At 40.3% G+C, this 21,568-nt stretch overlaps 1 protein-coding gene across 10 annotated transcripts in view; it reads right to left on the reverse strand.

Moving 5' to 3' along the window:
- Window positions 1-21,568, reverse strand: part of MECOM (MDS1 and EVI1 complex locus) — a 192,927-nt gene that overhangs the window by 9,792 nt on the left and 161,567 nt on the right. For 3 of the 10 annotated variants that reach the window (XM_061371701.1, XM_061371696.1, XM_061371697.1), the window contains exons 6-10: window positions 20,810-20,966; window positions 13,561-14,923; window positions 11,506-11,593; window positions 8,584-8,610; window positions 1,164-1,330 (exon numbers count right to left, since the gene is read on the reverse strand). In XM_061371701.1, coding sequence (XP_061227685.1) covers window positions 1,164-1,330; window positions 8,584-8,610; window positions 11,506-11,593; window positions 13,561-14,923; window positions 20,810-20,966 — 1,802 coding nt within the window. The remainder of the gene's footprint in view (window positions 1-1,163; window positions 1,331-8,583; window positions 8,611-11,505; window positions 11,594-13,560; window positions 14,924-20,809; window positions 20,967-21,568) is intronic. The other 7 variants (XM_061371702.1, XM_061371698.1, XM_061371706.1 and 4 more) reach the window with 4 other exon arrangements.

The following is a 21,568-nucleotide window of genomic DNA, read 5'->3' on the forward strand; positions in this document are numbered from 1 at the left end:
AATTGCTAGCACTGACCAGCTTTTCTTGTGCATAAACAAGGGATATATGAAAATATACCAGTTTTAAAGATCACCCCAAATTTCTAAGCTCACAAGGTGATTATTGGTCACATTCAGATTTGGAATCAAGAGAAACTGTTACTAAAGCCTTGGACTTCTGCCTCTATGTAAGCAAATTTCAAATCTTTCAACCAATTCTATGTGTCAGCAAACATGACATCATTCTGTGCACTGAACAGGATCAGAGTAGACAAAACTCAAACATCTAATCCATCAAGGTATGCTTCTGTAACAACATGTTGTGAAAGAAGGTGACATGTTTTCAGAAAGGTCAGATAAACCTGATATGCCAGTGTCAAAAACCTGCACGTTCTGGAGACGATACACAGATCTAAATAATGCAATTTAAAAATGATTCTCCAAACTCAATAAGTTACAGGAAAAATAATGGGGGAAAAAAATACCCTTCATTCAAGTAACATACTAATATTCAGTTCATGATCAGCACAGTCCTATTAAGAACATTCAGCCCATTTTATGCATGGGAGCAGAGCACACACAACACTTAAGTGAATGAGGGTAGTGGTCGCCCCATGTGACAACTTTGAAGATTGCATCCCTTCACTTTTGAATATCCCATTTACTTTTTCACAATGTGATATATAAGCCTTCAAAATACCCACACAACTAATTCTACTTTCCTCAACAAAGCTCACATTCATTTTGGTTGCACTTATAATGACTATCCTCATTGTATTTTTTTTAAGTCTGTACACAGAAATACTACAAAGTCATGTATTTTATCGCTGATCCCTTTGGATATTAAAACCAGAAACCTGAGAAAACACGTGTCTGTAGTTTACGATCAAAAAGACCAGTAATGAAAGCACACTTGTGTATATGAAAGTTATGAGAAAATTTTGAAAAAAAAAAAAAAAGGATTGATTATGTAATAGTTTCCACCTCATTTATCAAACCGGTATGATACAGGGCAAGCTCTTTGTTTCATAACACAATAATTTAATAGGACCCCCAAAGCAAAACGCTTTCCATGTTTTATTGGGCACACAGAGCTCTGAGACCTGCCACAGTCCCTGTCAACCATCTGAGCAGGGGGGATTTCAGAAGCATGAGAGAGCAGAATGGGGTGGCCCTGGGGCTACCTGCAGGTGTAGCGCTCCTTGCCCTTCCGCAGCAGGGTCTCTGGCAGAGCACTCGGTGGCGCGCGGAAGTTGAACATGGACGGCACCGACTGGATCAGCTCGTTGGCCTCCGGTTTTAGGGTGCTAAAGCTCTCCAGCTTTTCAGCCATGTTTTCTATAGCTGACATCTGCAACAGAACATAGTACAGAACCTGTCATGGTAAATACTGCTTTGTCTGTCTGCCCTCACTGGAAACACAAAATGCAAAGAACATACACTGCCAAGAGACAAAACAAGGGGAAGGAAAAAAACCAACCAAATGTAGAGCTGCAGCCTCAAAAATTATGGGGCACATTAGGCAAGGTCATGGCCATGATGTTGTCCTACTTGAAATAATGCCTGTAACTGTTACAGCACGGTGCTGTTTCTGTACAATGCCAGCATACAGCAGAACTCCTGTCCTAATTGCTATAACAGAAAGCTGCTTCCAAACATCTAAATTAGTGTTCATTTAAGCCTCAGGTTCTATAAAATTCCAGTTGACGCGGTCATGGTCTGTGGGTTTGCACCTGTGAGTCTATGCATCCCATCTACTGAAACCATTGGCCATTTTGGACCAAATCAACAGAAAAAATAAAGACCCCAACAACAATTCAATTCTTGCAATTTAGGTCTTTTTACAGGACTTGCAGAGGACAAATATTGCAGAGGAAACCTTATGAACACTCTGGCTCAACCAAGATCTGCAAGAAGCCATATCCAGCGAGGCTCCATCAATGTTCCAGCAAACAAGCAAACATTCCATCCAGTCTTATGGCCCATCACAGTCAAAGACTATGGGACAAATCCGTAAGAAATGAACCTTTGGTGGGTTTGGTGTTATGTGTTTACATCATCTGTTAGATGCCTATCCTATTTTTTCTCTGAATATTTCAACCTCTTAATATCCCTTTTGTTGCCTGTAAACCCTATGTGCTTTGGGGTATCTCCACTCTTAGCTGTCTGTAATTTTCAGGGAGGAGGGTTTACATATTTTCTGGAGAATGGTTTCCTTTAAGGTGTCTGGATCTAACCATCAAATCCTGCTCCAAAATCTCAAACATTGTCACTTGGAAAGTCCATGACTGCTGCTGAGCCCTCTGACAGGCAAGAGTAACCATCTGCCTCTTCATAACACCACAAACAAATGAAAAAAGAAGAAACCCAAGCTCTCACATACAGAGCATAAAAATCACAGCATGAGCCCTGAGCAATACCTTACTTGTAATGAAGGAAGAAATTACATGAAAGACAAGATGCTGAATGCTCCTTAGCTGAGAACACCTTTACAACCCTTTCTTCAAAATCCATAAGAGACTGCTCCAATTGTTGGGACTTTAATATTTTATTTAATGGGAATAATTGCACATTTGTATTTGGGTGGTTTGTTTAGGGTTGTTTTTTTTTTATTTTATTTTAATGGTCAGAGCTGTGTATTTGTCTCCTGGAATGACTATTCACGTGCTGGTTAGATCAGGCTTTGGGTTGTGGGTTTGTGTTTTTTTTCCTTTAGCCTGTAGCTTGCCCTCTCATTTCATGCTCACATTCCTAATGCCGAATACAAATTGCAATGTACAGGGTACCACTGCCAATTTGCCAAACATCTTTTATCAAAATCGGTGAAAAAAAATCTCAGAGGGAACTCAAGATACATTTACTTGTCAGACAACAAATGTGAAAGCATTGTGAGGCAGTAGGGGCTGTAAGCTCTGGGGTTTGATTCATAATCACTCAGCTGCTAAAACATTCTCCACAGATGCAAGTGGACAGCACATTTGTCAATATGAAGGATTTTGACATGTACTGATCACAGGCATGAGATATGTAATGATGATGCTGTTGGGAGAGAAGGTAATTCTATCTCAGCACTGAGATGTCATTATCGACCCATACAACTCAACATTACCATATATTTCTTTTTATACGACTTCATCTTCTTCTTTAGTCAGAATTGATTCTTAAAGCTTTTATAAATAGTCTTTGCATTGTCTTTAATTCCTTCTAATTGCTCCCCACAAGAATTCATTTGTCTATTTTGCAATTGCAGAAAATAAATGGTTTGAATGAAAAATGACCTTTGGCCTTCAGGGTGATTAGCAGCAACAAGACAGTGCATGGGTTATGATAGCACATATTTACGGTGAAGAACAATATGTTTTCTTTATGTATATTTAATATTCAAGTCAGTTTCATTATCTAGTGGTTTTAAATCATTTTTGGATCATCATTTCTCATGTACTCAGTCCCCTATAATAATATATTAAGGCAACTATTTTCCCCATTAGATTTAAAATGGCTTAGTCATGCTTATTTTTTTTTTTTTAGTTCTTCTTTCCATAATTTTGCAGAGGAGAAATTGGGAGTGATTCTTCTCTAATGTATGTCAGTGCAGAGCAAAACTACCTCCAACACTGCCTCCAGGATTACATCAGTCCAAAACCAGATATGAAATCAGCATCTAATTTTAAATCCCTTATTCAGAGGAAACACAAGCACTTCCAATTATTTTAAAGTATTACTTGCTTTCCAAAAATATGTTTCTCACTGTAGGAATGACTATTGTTGTGTTTTTTTAAGACTGATCTATGTAGTTACCTGGTATGATTTATGTTTTTCAAGAAATTCAGCAGCAACAACGGGAAGTGCTTGGCCTGAAGCCTGTGCTGATGCAAGTAGATACCACTCCACCACTACTATCTGCTGGAGATAGAGTCACAAGAACCAGAAACTGGGGCATTTCCTTATAAATCCTAAGTGTGCTGCTGGTGCTCAGGGCATTTGGGATGCAATTCCCTATTGCAAATCAGGCACCTGGGCTGCATGGGCTTGTTACAGCCCACAAAATCCTGCCAGCCCAGACCACAAGCTCTTTATATGCAGGTAGACAGCCCCTGCTCATCAGTCTACCTGCAAAATCTTAACTGAGTAATGTGAAATCTGGGGTTTGTCGCACTGAGGACTAACTTTAGCACCAAAACCCAGCAGGAATTATAAACCTGCAACACACATTTTTGGGAAGCTTATATCCTGGTTTCAAGCAGTGGCCCCAGGGGATGTGCAGGAGGGCAGGCAAGGGACAAACCTTCACTCCAGTGTCTTCTGTCACACACCAGCAGTGAGAGGTGAAAGAGCCTTAATTGGGGCTTGGATCTTGATTATGGTGTCGAATGTTCATTGGTGGCTGCTGCTCCCATTCATCTGGTGAAACCCTTTTTGAATCCATTTATATTTTTGTCAAGGAGAGTTTGCCAATTTAATTAGGTGCATATGAAAAGACACTGGCTTTTGTTTCTTCGAACCCATTTGCCTGATAATTCAGCTGGGTGCCCCTCATTTTGGTTTTTGGTATTGTTGAAAGTAATGAATAACCATTTCTGCTCACCATTCACGGTGTCTTAGAGCTGGGACACAGCTCCCTCGGGCATCTCTTTTCCAAGAAAAAAAAAATAATTCAAAATGTACTTAGTCTCTTTTTGTATGGAATCTGTTCCCTACCTCTGATCATCATTGTTGCACTTTTCTGTCTTTTCTAATTCTACTTTCTCCTTTTTGAGAGGGTCTTCAGCTGTATTCAAGACCTGAAGGCAGTATAACATAATAATGTTTTCAATCCATTTCTGCTAAGCACTCAGTTGTTATTTTTCATAAAACTATCAACTTGAGTATTTTTTCTTGAATGACATGAGTTTTAAGAGTCACACTTTCCCCTCAGTAATACTGACATTGAGTTTTACTGCTGTTTTAATCCCTGGTGACTCAGCTTTCTACGAATCTTTTGCAAAACCTTCATAGTTAGCTTTGGATTTAGCTATTCTCAATAAAATACTCTTCTCAAACTCTTTGCCTATTCACCCTTCTTCCTACATCATTTACAGACATACGCCAGTGTTCAGAGCACAGTGACGCCACCACAAGTTGGACTCACTGATAACTGTCAATGATGGTAAATAACACAAATTTATTCTTAGCTTTTTTTCTCCAAGACTGTTGTTGTGTTGTTTGTTGTTTTGTGAATTTTTTTTTTTTGGACAGGGTTAATAATTATTAACCAACAAATAATTATAACCAACAAACAACAGAAGAACAATCTTGGAGAATTATTAACCCAGATTGGAGAATTGGAGAATTATTAACCCAGAAGATGATTTCCCCTTTTCATCAATGAAACTCCCTCTTTCAGCTGAAACACAACCAAAGCAACTCTTATTCCTTCAAAATACCATTATTGCTGATGATAAAGCAAGTCTTGCCTCCATAGGAACTGCATTGACCATAGAGATGCTATGAATCAGCAATCCACTAAACTTCTGGAGCAAGCTGTTAGGGATAGCATCTGTCCCAAGAAGTTAGGTGAGTGCTTGTGGACACCTCATTTCTCCAGGGATGGTCCTAGAGACCACCACGGAGGCAGGTGTGTGGCTGAAGCTGCTGGGCTTTCAGGAGGGTTCTGCACACCAGCTGAGTGCCCAAGGCCTGCAGCGATCCTTGAATGGAGCTGGGGAGGAAGGCACTTCTTGACCCCAAGGATGGGATTAGTATAATTGCCATCTCCATGAAAACTCTCTGAGGAGTCAGGAGAGTGAGAAGATCCTATTACATGCTTTACATACAACTATTGCCTTATGGACAAGTCATGTCTGCTCCTAATCTGAGATCAGTGAATGACAGTATTTTATATAGAACAGCAACTTTTGATTTACATATATAAGAGTTGTTGATTCTATCTGTGTCCAGATGTCTGGAAAAGGAAGCAGCTTTCCCCCACCTCCCTCCAGCTCCCTGAGAGGCTATTAACCTCCTACTGACGCAAACTAATATGCAGTCGCAATTCCCCAGCTCCGACTCAAAAATGCAGACATTACCATAATCGGCTAAAACAAGTATTTATAAACATTACAACGGGCAAGATATCATCAGCAGGGGCCTTGAACATTTGTCTTAAAATTTATTAACCAACAGAAGAAAAAGCAGCATAAATAAAGCAAAGGTTTGTTGTTGGTGGTTTTTAAGAATAACCTGATGATATGAAATGATCTAGCAGACAATGTCATGAATTACATGACCTCATGTTTTACAAACGCAACTCCTTCATTGCTATTATCGCAAAACCAACTGACTTTATGGCTGTAACTCATGGGAAAAAAAAAACCTGCTCAAATGTTTGCCTTCTATTTTTACTAGTGTTATTTAAAGAAATCTTGAAAACCCACCCGCTGAAGTTCAGGATTTCTTCCTCACCAGTGCAAGTTATAATGCTTTCTTGAAGAACTACGACTTGCAGATTTGTTTTCTTGAAACTGTGTGTATTTGGACTTCCAGCCATGGAACTTGGCTGAGCTATATTCACATTCAAGAGACCTATCACACGTGGCTGATGTGCAGTGTGGAGAAACTCCTGCTGATCTGCACTATGGTTCCAGAATAACTCTATTTGTATTCATGCAGTTGGTGGGGATTTAGCTGACCTAACAGAATGGACTGTGTCCTAAAATAAAACCAGTAAAATAAAATCTTTGTTAATGCACTCACCAAATTTCTTTTAATTTATTTGTAAAATTGTTTTAATTATTTACAATGATTCTCCACAAAGCTATTGCAAATAAAGCATGACTCTAATTACGGAACCACTTTATAGCAACCTTTTCATGATGAGACCAGAAGGAGATGAAAGAGTTTACAGACTAAATAAATCATGATCTATTCAAGAGAGGGTGTTGCCATTGATTTGCACTATAGGGTTCCTGCCAAACAGTTAAAAACAATATGAAATAATCTTGAAATATATGGCACATGCAACTGCCATATTGAGATAGAAAGGCTTACATGATGTGTTCAAATCCCTCAAGATGAAGATTTATCCATGAATCAGCATCCTGCTCTAGGCACTTTGTATTTTAAATACCTATTCCTGCTGCAGCTGCTTGAAGCACTAGCATAGCCAGGAGACATGCACTTGCAAAAAAAAAGCAGGATGATGGAAATTTGAGGACCAAGCCAATGTCAAAGAAAGCAGACAGAAGAAAAAGACTGCACTGGAGTTTTCAATTTGCCAAGTATGCCTAAACACAGACACTTTTCTGGGGATTCAGGGTACCGAGGCCAAATCACAAATCCTACAGTGATACTTTCGTGTGCTGCACTGGATTCCCTCTGCTGCAAAGAAAATGTTTGAGATTGACCTTTTGTGCTCTCTAAGTCTGGTATCTAACCCTCCCTCCTACCTGTTGAGCTCATTCAGCATCTATGGTGATTGGAGGAGTCCTTTGGTGCTTGCCTAGCTGCTTTTATCTCAGGATTCTAGCGCATCTTAATGCAGCTGCATAAACCATTGCCTTACAGGAAGAAAATGTGATTAAAAGCCATGTGTGCACAAAGCAAAGGTCCATCACTGCTTTTGGATGGCACACAGATGACAGTAGGAAGGGGTAAGTGCCAATATGCAGGGGCAGCACCTTTGAGAACTCCTGCACTAGCCCCATAGAGACACACGTGGGAAGGAGTACATGAGGATCTCAGACCTCATTTTGAGAAATCTTGGCTTTGTCTTGTGAAATTAGTCCACGTCACACTGCAAGTGGAGAGTGAGAGTGAGTCAGGACCTGAGCTACAGCCACTGGCTCCAGCTCTCCCCTCTGAAGCCCGAAGGCTGGGAAAAATCTGGGACAAGTATTTATGGGTTCAGTGCTGCAGCTGAGGAGCCAGCAATGTAAAAGCAAAACACGGTGTTATTTGAGTTGCATCTGCAAAAGCAGTTGCTGTGGATCTTTTTTTTCATGAACAATTTAAAAGTATTAAAAATAACACTTTGCGAAAATAGAAGAGGAGGCTCAAATTTATCCAATAATACTTTTTTAGTACAATTCCTGTTTGCATAAGGGTGATGATGTAAGTATACACACAGGACAAATCTGACCCAAAACCATGTAAAATAAATGGGGTCAGTTAAGCTCAAAACTTCAGTGCTATTAAAGTGACTAACTCCCACTGAAGCTGATGCGAGACAGAAATGTGAATGTCTCAAGCAAACATTGTGTTTATAACTACTGCAATCTATCGAGACTTCAGCCTGAAAATTTCACTGCGATCTCTGAAGGAAACAGAGATTTTTAAATTGTTCCAAAGGCTTGGAACAATTTCAGTTAAATATAAACAAAGACTGCATTTTGAAACCCTCACTCAGGTAAAGCTCCCATTGCCTTCGCCAAATAAAACCAGCAGGATTAGGTAGGTAAAAATAAAGCCAATTTGACATAAGAGGATATTTATCTGGTACAGCTACAACACTCTGTAGGAAAGTGTGGCATGCTCCATAATTGAGTGGTAAGTTATCTTTCATATTTTATTTTTCTTATGCAATTTATTTCACAATGATTAAATCAAAAATATAAGCCATTAACTTACCCAAATTCTTTGATCAGGCAATTGGAACTGGGAGCAAAATTGAAACAAAAACAACACATTATTCCTGCATTGGAACCCTCATTGCAATCAATCTACTAATTAAGATTTTATTTAAAGATACCGGTAAAAGTGTTAGTCTGAATGATTTCTTACATTGGCATATTGTTTCCCTAAAAGTGTAATCACTGCAATGGCAAATTATTGTGAAACAACATTAAATTATCTTATTTTCATAGCTTTCAGGCCACTACCACTGGGAGGAATTTTGCCGAAGCAGGGACCGGGTAAGGACTGGAGAGTTTATGTCATGAATCTCTACTTCAGAAAACTATTTTAAAGATGTATCTGTTAGCTGTCATATTATCCAGTTAAAAAAAAAAGAAAAAAAAAAACACAACCAAACAACCTTGCTTGAGCAGATGGCAAGTTTCAGAAATAAATTTAACCACAGAAACACAAACTTGTTAGGACACAAACAATAATTTTGCTCATATTTTACAGCTTAATCGTGCCAGCAGAAAATGAAAACTTGCAGTACACTGCACACCTGTACTTTTACAGGGGTGAACAGGACTATAAAGGAAAAACAGCTTTTCTGCAAGCTGTTCCCCAGTTCTCTATAAATACCAAGCCAAATTCTGCCTTCCCAAACAAGAGATTCCTTTCTATTAAAGTCTGCAAGAAAGAAGATTTTGGCATTACCTTTTTCACAGAATGTGATGGTGGTTTAGTTTTCTTTTACAATGTATTAAGAGCACATATTACACTCATGACCTTTGTATCCATGCATCTCACCCCAAGTCAAAGACATCTCTAGCAGCTAGGCAGGTGATAAAATGAAAGACAGTCTTTATCATAGAATTTTTTTTCTATTGCACAACAAGAAATGTGGAGAAATGGGCTCAGCCATGTGGGCGCACAACCAGCCCTCCCTCCTGCCAGAGGGTGCTGGCTCTGCCCCACCTCAGCTGGCACTGCAGGAGAGAGGTGGCATCTGTCACCTCCTGCTCACACTGAAAGACTTGATGACCAAGCTGGGACCTTCCGCAGGCACCAACAATAGATTTCACCAACTCCGTGAAATAAACATGAAGGGTGAAATCCCAGCATCCTGTCCGCTAATGGTAAAATGCCCAATGTCTCCATTTCACCTGCTCACTTACAGTATCCTCACCTAACTCCTATTAACCCTCCTCCAGTTCCCTGTGTAACTCAGTCATACAATGCTACACAGAAGAGTATCCAGCTGTTTCCCCACTCACCATTCATTTCCTAAGGGTGCATTTTACCCAAGCAGCCTCCTTTCCAACTCACCAATCATGCTACCTACCATCATCATCAGATGGACTTGAGACAAAACCTTCAGAGCCCCCTGAATCCAACTTCACTAAACAAAAATCAGTTTACACCTCCTGAAAAGCTAGCTATCACAAAGCAAAATAATACTATTTCTTCCATGAATACAGTATCTAAAATGCCTTCATTTCAATAATTTACTATTAATTTGCAGCCCCTTCACTGTTCTAATAGAATCACTCACCAGAAGAGGAACCAGCCTGGTTTTACACCAGGGAACACCAAGAAGATGTAGCTCCTGTCTGTGTATTTGTGCATCAGTAATATCTGCCACAAAATGGGATTTTTACTTGCTGCTTTGCAACTTGGGCAAATACGGTAACTCAGCAAGAGGTGCTGAGCTCCTGTTAAATCCTGTACATAAATTCTACTGATTTTAATACTTGCTAAATCTGTGACTTTCTTCAGGCATTGGAACTGTAATTGGGGGGGGGGGTGTTCTTCAGTCTCTACTAATGCAATAACATTATGTTTGTGCATCTTGCAACTATATATGCCATCAGCTACTCTTCCCACTTCCTCAGAAGTCCTATGTTCCAGAATCTATTCTATACAGTACATAACAACTGTTGACTTCATTAAAAAATACAAAAAAAGGCAAGTGATGGTAGATTATTGGAATGGTTTGTTCAGGAATTCAGAGGAAGCTGAACCAGAAACATCAGCTCCTGAGTGTGTGCTTAAAATGCAACATAGATGGGGGGGTACTTGTTAGGATGAATCAGCCCATACTCAGCAAGGGGTTCAAATCTGCAAATATAATTTTATTTCAGGCATAAGATTTAACCCAAATATTTAGCAATATCTCCTTGAGTAAGGAAGAGGAAGCCAAAATAAGGGTTTGGTGCTGTTGAAGAAAAGCAACATATAGTTTACATGGAAGTCCTTTTTGTATTATATACACATTGCAGTTGTTGCACCATTTTAGGTACACCCTCCTAAATGTTTGTTTTTCAGCAAATAAGCAGCAGGATTATGACCTATGAACAAGACAGCAGCCCTCTCAGATAGCATGTCTTCAGATGCGGAAGAGCAGGGATCCTACAGAGAAATTGCACATACTATTGCCCACAATGGCTACCAAAAAAAAAAAAGATGAAGCATTTGCATTATGAGACTTAAAAGCACTGGGTAGAAGTTTTTATATCTTTTCTGGAATTCTTAAATATTGACCACTAGGATTTTCAGCTTTGTTGGCCCAACTTTGAATCTATTTTACCTCCTTGTAATCAACAGACTCTGCCACAACAGGCCAGAGCATGGGAGAGTGCTGAAGAAGACACAGGTAGCTGCAAGTGTTGCTAGCTACGCTATGGTTTGGAGGAACACAGTTCTAAACCATACATGTAGTTGGAATCTGGCTTCCTCTATAATCAAAACATGTTGTTTCATCTGCAAAACATCAAGAAGCTCAGAACAATGCTTACGCTTTTCCACCACAATGGTACAGCAAAAGCTATGTGTTTTAGGAAATCCAAAAATGACTAAGACTGCATTCATTTCTCAGCACCTGCTTTGAAGCATCAACAGGCTTGTTTACAACATCTAAATTCCCAAAATACTTACTTGTGGATGAAACAAGAAGCCCGGGGAAGGTCTCAAGTATTTCTCTTTCAAAGCTTCCAGTGGGTCCGTTAGCTTTCTTTTTTCTACTCTGTAAATATTAAAATTAGATTTGCATGTGATGAATCAGTCTCAGATATTAATAATCATCCAGCTACTCATGTTTAAAATAGTCAATTATACATCAAGTGTGTTTTTTTTTCTCAGAGATAATGGTAAAAGATAAGGAAGTATAGTCAACTCTTGATTCCCACATACAACTCATTACCTCAGGCAGGGGCTGTGAATTGCCATTAAAGGAAGATTATACCATTTACAGAGGAAATAATCCCATTTCAAAAGACTGTTTAATAATTATAACAGGAACCAGTGACTAACTACTGAGCACTTTTATAAAGAAATAAGGCAACTCAGAGGAGAGGAATTCAAGGTAACAGGGACCCTTGAGCAATGGGCCCCTTCTTGTCTGTCTATGCAAGACATCACAGTCACCATCCTGGAAACGTCTCCTTGTGCATGGCTGTGCACAAGCGGGGAAAGGCAGGCTTGTAGGAACACACTGAATACCATATGCCAGGAACAAAGACTGTGATCAACTCATGTGGGCATTTAGGCAGTGAAACACAGAGCAGATAATTCAGAGTGTGGAAATTTGAGGTTTTTGCTTTTTCTGTTACTGATGTATATGTTTTAAGGGACAGATTCTGCTGTCCATACATAGATGTAAATCACAGCAAAGGAAAAAGCCTTGGTAACAATTTGCCTTGTGCTACTGCCAGAATTTGTACAGATTTCATTAGTTTGCAATGCAGGACCATAAAACACGGATCATTATTTCCACTGCTTCAGGCATTTAAAATTAATATGGCGCAACAAAAACCTATGGTCTACTACAGATATCAATCTAGCATGAATAAAACCATCTCAGTAAATAGCACCATATCCTGTTTCTTCATAATGCATACCTGTTGTCTTATGTGAAAGCTTTCCTCAAAAACTTTGCCCACAGCACTTCTTTTTCAGATAAAGTAATAAATTAACAGCATTTACATGGCAGCAATTTTTTGTAACAATTTTTAACAATAGGCTGTAAAATCAGTCATTTATATTACAGACAAATATTTTTATGGCTAATATTTCTCTAACTGACTTAGATTAATGACTTTGGCTGGTTACAGATATACGAGCAGAATGGCGAAGGTCAAAGAGTAGATGACGTACACAGGACGCAGGTGAAATCCAGATCCCAGTGAGACCATCTCATCACTACTGGGAAACACTAAGAGATCAGGATTTTACCACTTTTTTTTTAAAACCTCAGCTCACTAACAGTGTCTGCTTGTGCACCCTTTGAAGGAAACAACAAGGCTCCCATTGATTTCATAAAGTGGATCAGATTAACTAGCCCATTGGTTACACTTTGTACACACAAGGATGCTGTATCTCCAATTATATTCACAACATGCCATTTCAACCCATTGTTGAAATAATGGTAAAAAAGGGCAGAAATCACTCTCATTTCCATACTTTTTATACATCCTAGGATAAATACTTTTTTTGCTGTACTCCTATTTAATTCAGTAGGAACTAGAAAGGTGATGTACAACCAGCACCCTGGTGAGATGCACTGCATGCAAAGGCAGAGGGCAGCCGAGGTAAGTGAGCAGCACTGAGGAAGAAAATGAATTTGGGACAAACCAGTGATGTCAAATACACAATAAACATACAAATATTCAACATGGATGCTAATTAGTTTATGGGTAAGGGAATATATTCATTTTCTGCATGTCAAGCTACTGACTCCCAGCAACAAGTGCAGTCATGAAGACTTGCTAAATGTGGCGTTATCAAACCCAGGGTTTGCTCTGAACAGCTCAGATTTGAGGTGGGTGCACAGGTCAGCAGGCAGCCTGGGCCACCCCATTTCCTGGTGGCGGGATGATGCTTCCAGGGACAGCAGAAGGGGAACAGGATCATTCTCCACCCATGGGCAGGTGGCCATGGCAGACCAAGCTGCCTGTACCAAAGGATGCTGAAAGGCAGCAGGTAGTGCATTACCTGTAAATGGGATCCATAAAGAATGGGGTTGGCCTGGCATGCTGCAAGGAGGACTCTGAAGCTTTCCTTTGCTCAAGGTCGCCTCCTTTCTTTTCTCCAAAGACGTGGTTTTTCCGAGGCTCAGCTTGTTTTGTGATACTGGCTCGACTTCTGCTGCCCATGCTGAGATCTAGAGGCTGGTCCTGGTTTGCCACAGAGGGGGCTGTTGGCTTTGAGGGTATAGGAGTAAGTGGCTTCTCTTCCTTACGCTTTATGGTGAGGTCAAAGGGAGACTCAGAGCTTCCCTTTGGGATCTTCTTTATTTCACTGGGTGATTGGGGCTCCACTTTCAAGGGTAACGGTCTCAAGTCTCTATCAGGAAATGGATACATTGATTGAGAGAATGCTGGAAAAAATGGGAGGGGAAACATGGAAGGGTAAGGTAAGGCTCCGACTTTTTTGTCTTGCAGCCCCACAAGTCCTGTTGAACCAAAGTACTTTTCAGCAATAGAAGCAATAGCCTTTATAGAATCATTCACCGCTCCTGACACCGCAGTCTGCTCCTCTAAGGATGGTGAGAAAATGGAATGATTGCTGTGGTCTTTCTTATTATTTATTGAAGCCAGGCTCTGCAGAGAGCTTACTTTTTCTTTGAACATTTTACCATTTTCTTTAAATTTCTCTTTCTCACTTTCAATGTCACTTTCCAGATCAGAGCCCGAGGTGGTTTCCAGGTCACTGCCACTGGGGGTACTGACATCGTCAAGGTCAAGGTCACTACTCTCTGACTGGTCACTGAGTTTCTCATGTGGCCTCTCTTCAGAGGACCTCTCTGGTTGAAGCTCCACTGGCTTATTCTCCCCTACTGATGGTTGCTTATTTAGGGCCTTCAAAATATCCTGCGTAGCTGGCAGTATCTGAGGATTTGTCATGAGGGGACTTTGACTTTTGTTTGTCTGATCTGCGCTTGGTAGTCCTTTAACAGGAGAACTAGTAGGTAGCAAAGGTGGCCTGTGGTACAAGCCTGAAGGAAACAGACCAGGGAAGCTAAAAGAAAATCCAGGAGCTGTTGGAAAGGTAAGACCAGCAGGATGCCTATTGGCTCCAAAATAGTCAGCAAGGCCCGGATTTGCATGATTCATATTAACCATGGACGTTTTATCCATAGCTGGGGTTCCAGGAAGTGAAATGCCTTGGCCAAAAAATCCTCCTGCTGCAAAATGGTTCTTGCCCTCACAAAATCTCCTGTGTTTATTTAAGGAAGACGTAGTGCTGAACATTTGTCCACAGTCTTTGCACTTGATCTGGGTTCTGCAATCAGCATGCATGCGCTTATGACGACAAAGGTTTGAAAACTGAGTATAGGACTTATGGCAGACCTCACCTGTATGTAAACAACAACAACAACACATCTCAGGCTTTATGGTAATTACCCCCACTCTCAAAATTTTGCAAACAACACCATTTTTTTACCCATCAAATGTCAATTAGGAAGCCGTAAGGAGAAGTCAGGGTGCAAAAATGTACAAAAAGCTACTGTACCCTTCCAAGGCAAGGCATCCAAGCAGACAAACGTCTAAAGACAGCACCAAAACCCACTCCAACAAACCAGAAAAGGTATGAGATCACTAAAAGACAAAGTTTCCTTATTTGGTCTTTGTATTGCAAGTGTTGCATATTTGGTAACGTTATTCCATCTTGCATTAGCATCCAGAGCCACGCCAAGACCCATAACTCAGTGCTGTAACACTGCATGAACCCACAGTGCTCTTGCATCAGCGAGCACTTGTGTCTTCAAATGACATCCATTTAGATCACTATTACCAAGTGGAAAGTTAGTCACTAAAATAAATAATTGGAGGACCAGACAGGAGATAGATGGACAGAGCTGACTCACAGAGCATTCAGTCTGCAAGACCATAAAGATACAAAAGTGAAGGAGGAGACAACCAGACACTTTCAAGTGCATAACCTTATTAACAAACAGTATTTTTTTTTTCATTTACAATTAAGAATTTAATCTCATGAAAGTCTAGGCTAGAATAACTCGCATGTCCAAGGCACTTCTATTCGTAGAATTCATACAGTCCCTACAGGTGCCTGGGGTGCTGTAACTCTAAATTCCACATTTTTATAATTTTACTTGTCTTAATGCTGCTTATTTGTCTCTTGCACATGAAAAAAATCCACTCTGTTTTGACAACAATTCATTTAAGAATGCAGCTGCATTTATTTGTATGTGTGATGCTCAAAACAGCTCAATGGTTTCCTTTCAAACTCCTCTGGGATGAGAATAGCTGCAGCCTCACAAAAGCAGCACTTGGAGAAAGCCTGAATCCACACATGTGAGAAGATCTACTTCAAGCTCATGGGCCTGATCTAACCTGCAACATTTGGCAGATCAGAGCATAGCTTCCAGCAATCATTTTTAGTAGCAGGATGCAGAAAGTAGTCCCAGTGGTGATGAGACGCTATGAAGAGTGAATCAGATCACTCAAACAAATGAGATTTTACAGGTCCCTAACTTTTTGGCTGATAAAGACCTTAGGGAGCAAACTGGGGCAACAACCACCTTGTAAGTCTGTAAGTTAAAATGTGGTTTGGAAGAGGATAACACTCAGCTTCCCAGTGCTCCCTTTTGGCATTCCTGGAATGAGAAAGGGCATCAGGCAAGTCCTAAGGCTGCGCTATTTCTTGTCTCTTCATTATGTTAATATTTGTCCATACCTCTGCCCTACCTTCTTTCTAACAGTTTAAAAACAAAGCAACAGCATTATTGGTAAGCTGTGTTATCCCTCTGCAATAAATCTTTCCTTCTTTTTTTTTTTTTTTTTTCCCAGCCAGGAAAAAGCATGTGGCCACTTTATTTTTATTTAATTTGTGTTATATCATAAGCTCTCATCTTTCACACATCAAAGCCACTCAACAATACACATTGTGTATTCTGAGGCCTTTTCAACAATCATTTTCATGATTCGAGACAGACTGACATAATTTACAATGGCTCTATTTTAAGCCTGCAAAGGAAACTGAATTGAATGTATCCCATCCTGCACTTTTGGTTCCCATGAACTGCAATCACGTCCTCTAGCTTCCACTCGCACCAGGGCCCACACTAACCTTCCTGCTCCTCTAAATCTCTGCCCTTGAGAAACTTGACCAGTTGTTGTCATCTCTTAACTGTTTACCTCTTCAGCAGGCTGCTTCATATCTCAGCAACAATGCTCCTATTGTTTGAGGCCTGATCCTGCCTGATCTACCCATTTTCCCTGTTCATGTCCCTTTGGCATCCCTGGGACAATTCGTGGGGTAAAGAGTGCAGAATTGGGCCCAAACACAGGAAATTTGCAATGCGGTAATTCAGGAAGAATGTTTGTTGCTGTATATCAGTTACTGTTCCTGCTGGAAATCTTCATTCACAAGGAAAGACAATAAAGAAAAAAGACAAAAATAAAATTAAAAAGAAAGAAAATAGAGGGAATATAAAGAAAAAAATAAAGACATGAAGGAAAAGAATAAAGAGAAAAAAGAGGAGAGGAGAGGAGAGGAGAGGAGAGGAGAGGAGAGGAGAGGAGAGGAGAGGAGAGGAGAGGAGAGGAGAGGAGAGGAGAGGAGAGGAGAGGAGAGGAGAGGAGAGGAGAGGAGAGGAGAGGAGAGAGAAGAGAAGAGAAGAGAAGAGAAGAGAAGAGAAGAGAAGAGAAGAGAAGAGAAGAGAAGAGAAGAGAAGAGAAGAGAAGAGAAGAGAAGAGAGAAGAAGAGAAGAGAAGAGAAGAGAAGAGAAGAGAAGAGAAGAGAAGAGAAGAGAAGAGAAGAGAAGAGAAGAGAAGAGAAGATAGGATTATTCTAATTCTTTGTAAATGCTTGGTTTTCTCCGGATAAGTACTTTCTGTTTCCTTTTTTTTTTTTTTTTTTTAATGTCTTATTTGCCCATTTAACACAGAACTATTTTTTTTAATTTAATATAAAACTATTTGTCATTTGTTTGTTGCAGTTTTTTGCATTTTCTCCTTTTTTAGCCTAATTGTAGGTGCAAGGTTTCTGCTCCCCCAAATGAAAGTCACCTCCATACTTCACAGTACAGAATCAGGCCCCTTACCTTCACTGTTGAGGTCTTACACAAAAATCACCCCTGATCCCATCATGTTGATCACAGAAACCAAAACCAAAGTGACCAGAAGGGTAACTCAGAGTGACATATCCATGTTTGCACAAGCTTCATCATGGACATTACGGGTCAACTCCTTTCATTGTGTAAAGCAGGATAACTCTACCAATAAACACTGATAGAGTTATGCCTAACATATAAGCAGCAGAGCATCAACCATATATACTTTTGAAGAGAAAGAAAATCTCCAATGCATACATTTACAAGGTTAGGCTAATATAGAATTCAAAACAAATCATGTTTTGTTAACTTCTGATCTTCCAACAGGTTGTGTGAGGGCCTGCTTCTTATCCACATGAGTGTATTACATACAACACTTCACTCAAGTAGGCTAGACTGGCAAAAGGGTTGTAATGCCACAGATTTGGTCTTCCTGAAGTTTGGAAAGTTCTCCTTTAAAAAACATTCGTACATTATTAAATAATTATTCTCCATTAACATGCTCAAAAATCAACAGAACCAAGAAATGTTTTACCCTGGAGAAAAGCAAAATGCACACAATTGAAAGATATTCTTACAAACTAGTAAAGGAGATGCAAATTTATCATTTGACTAAATACATTTTATCCTAATTTTAAAACTAAATCAAAACAATAATGGGGATACTGTTACAATATGTAAATATTTATTATTATAATCTCAGTTACCAATTGTACGAAAGACTAACTTTTTGAGCATAAAAGTTATTTACAGTTATTTAATGAGGCGCTACTTGCTCAACTTGCCTCTTGCACTTAACAAGCAGTCTATTCAACCCATGGGCTTTCAAGGCTGGCAAAGAAATTTTAGGCCCAGGCCTGAAGCCCTTACTCCCCAGAGTAGTCTTCTCTTGGGAACTGCTGCCTGAAGCAAGGATGCAACATGGCACCAGTGAATTGCAGAGACTCTGTCTAAATCAATTGCGCCACCTCAACCTCTGTGGATATTCCCAGGAGTCAGGACTCATCAGATAAATTTGTGCTATAAGATCTACCTCTTTTCCTTCACATGACTTATTTCCAAGTAAAGTTTTGCTTAGACTTTAGTAGATGTGGATGGTTATCAACCTTAATTGCTTCCACATACCTAAGCAACAGAAGCTGGGTTTGACTTCTCCTATTACAACTTATTACACCCTTTAAATCTCAGTGCCATACTTTTAAGTGACTAATTTCTAATGGAAGCTTCTTCTGTTGCAGGTTTTATTGATCTACAAACCCCAAGTTTAACACAAACTCCCAATCTGGCTCCCAAATTGCAAAAATTCATCTCATGCCTACTCACACTCTGTACCGCAATTCTCTCTAGACCCCAAATTAGCCAGCAATTAGTTTGCATATTTTCTGCTTATTAAAAAAATTACTGTACTATTTTGAATATGTTCAATCTATTATGGCATGTGGTTCCTATTTGGAGAGGCTGGAGATTCTGGCAGTGAGTAATTACCTTAGTGTTGGTGAGTTTTCACTCAAGCTTGGGTGGTGTACTGTAATAAGAGACAGTTGCCATAAACAGACTGGTACAAGTAAATCATGGTGTGTGGCCTTCTGGTGGAAAACAGATATCTCCTTTAGGTGACCCTACCTCCCTCCCATCGCTCAGCAAAGCCTACCAAACATGTGGCCTCCAAACCCTTTTGTTCTGCAACTACATGGCTGTTACTCATAGGTTGCTCAATGGGTTTTCATCCCTCACACTGTACATATGAAGAATCTTGGTTGCTCGTTTGATTTATCAGAATAAATAGTTACAAAGAGCATTTGAGAGATTATTTCATTTATAAGAGGTGCCACTTACAGACTTTTATGTAGGGCACTGCAACAGGACCATTTCAAGTCTCCCTACCTAGCCAGAAGTTACTGTTCTCTAATAATTATAATCTTTAAGTGTAATTACTTAAGCTGTAATCAGGTTTAAAAATTATTAGTGATATTCATTACTGGATCTAGTTATACATTTTCTCATTGATGAAGCCCAAACTAAAGTTATTATCTAACCCAATGTCAGGCATACAGATTTCACACAAATGAGTCTTTCAAGCCAGTACTCTTCTTGAGGAATTATCTTAGTGTGCAGCTGACACTTCGTTCAGGTGTGGTGTTGACATTTTGGTAAATTATTGGTGAGAGCAGCAGAAGATGAAGTTTAACAGACAAGCACAGGAGGTGGTCACAATGTACCTTTCAAGCTATAGCAGGTGTCTGAAAAGACCAAGAACAATATTCCTAAATTTTCTGCCTCTGCTTCCTTGGTGAAAGGGAGGGAAAGCAACCTGCACTGTTACCTAGTAGGATCTGGCTCAGCAGTAAAACTAACCCGTGAAACTTTGAGGATCCAATTTACAGCCCAGTAGAGAGTCAGGCCCACATATGACGAAAGTTTCATGGCTAGAGCAACTGTTGGCAAAGATCTAATAGCTCAACTTGATACTTAAATTTGGGGTGTGCACAGGAGCCTCAGGAGGGCAGCAAGCTCCTCTGACCGAAATCGACTGCCTCTAAGGTTTATTTTCCAACTCAAGCAAAAGTCATGGCATCTTCTGTGGAGACTTTGTAGCTCAAAAATTAACCCCAAAAGCAAAGTTGCTTTCCAGGAACTGCTGGCTTTTCCTAATTCACAGCATGTCCCAACTGTACTGGCAACCAGTGCCACGACCCTGCACTGCCACCTCCTCCCTTGTGTCAGCACTAACCCTGCCCTGCACAGCAGGGCTGGATGCAGGACAGGGTGCAGCACTGGGACCACTGCTGCCGCAGAGGAGCAGGAGGCAGAGCAGCCAGCTTGGCACAGTGCAAAGCAACAAGGCTGCAGCCACCAAGACTGGGACGGCTCCTTCTTGCTGAATCTCACTTCCCGTTTGCTCTCTGCATCTTTGCACGGAAAAAGTAACCCAAGGACAACAGGTGCGTTTATACAGCATACAGTGTCTGTCTGAAAAGGAAAACCATATGAAAATAATGCTCTGCATTGAACTACAAATTACCCAGAACTCATATAATAACTCACAGACCCTGTGAAAACAGTGAGAAACTTGAAAGGAGCACAACACAACCTCCTGCTTCCAGATTACACTGCTTTATGACAAGAGACATTAACTTAACCAAAGACGTTTAGTTGAAGACTTACATATAAAAGGTTTGACACTGCTGTGGATGTGTTTATGCTGTTTGAGGCCTGAAGAAGTGGCAAAGGTTTTACCACACTCTGGACAAGCATGAGCACGAGCCCCAACATGCTGGGAACGAATATGCCTCTGAAGGTTGCTGGGGTCCGTGAAAACCTGCTAGGAAATGAGTACTGATTAACCAAGAAACTTGACTGCTGAAGAAGCCAGTTATTACAAGAGCCTTTTAAAATTCAAACCTTAGAGCTATCTGGGAGTCTTTAAGATTAAAAACCTCACTAACCGACGTCAATGGGAGCTGTGCCTACAGGATGGGGCCTCAGTTTCCCAGGATCAGCCAAGTATTTGGTGGATCTGTTAACCCCTTTGCAGACACTGCAGCAGCTGCATTTGATCCTGCCATCAGAAACCGTGCTTTTGAGAGGTCAGGGACTTCACAGAAAATGAGTCAAAATGTGGCTGTTTGAAACCTCTAAGCGTTACTGCATTGGAAATGCTTCAAAGCAACAACGGAGTGTGTGACAGCAAGAAAACCTGTAGATGACAGAGTCCTAGCACCCAGGGCTTGGCTGCATCTTACAACTGTCAGTTCAATATAGAATTCCCATTATTGCAGCAAATCTACTTAAAAACAAGGAAGTCCTCATGCAAAAGGCCCAAGCTTTGGGAATCTGATAAAAGGCAATACGGAGCACCACACCCTATACAAATGATCTATACAGCAAGCCTGGTGCTGGGAAGTGATATAGAGATGCTCTAGA

This window comes from Neopsephotus bourkii, unplaced genomic scaffold (assembly GCF_033783945.1).
Source record: "Neopsephotus bourkii isolate Nb327-2 ecotype Australia unplaced genomic scaffold, CSIRO-AGI_Nbou_v1 NB_1574, whole genome shotgun sequence".
Taxonomy (NCBI): domain Eukaryota; kingdom Metazoa; phylum Chordata; class Aves; order Psittaciformes; family Psittacidae; genus Neopsephotus; species Neopsephotus bourkii.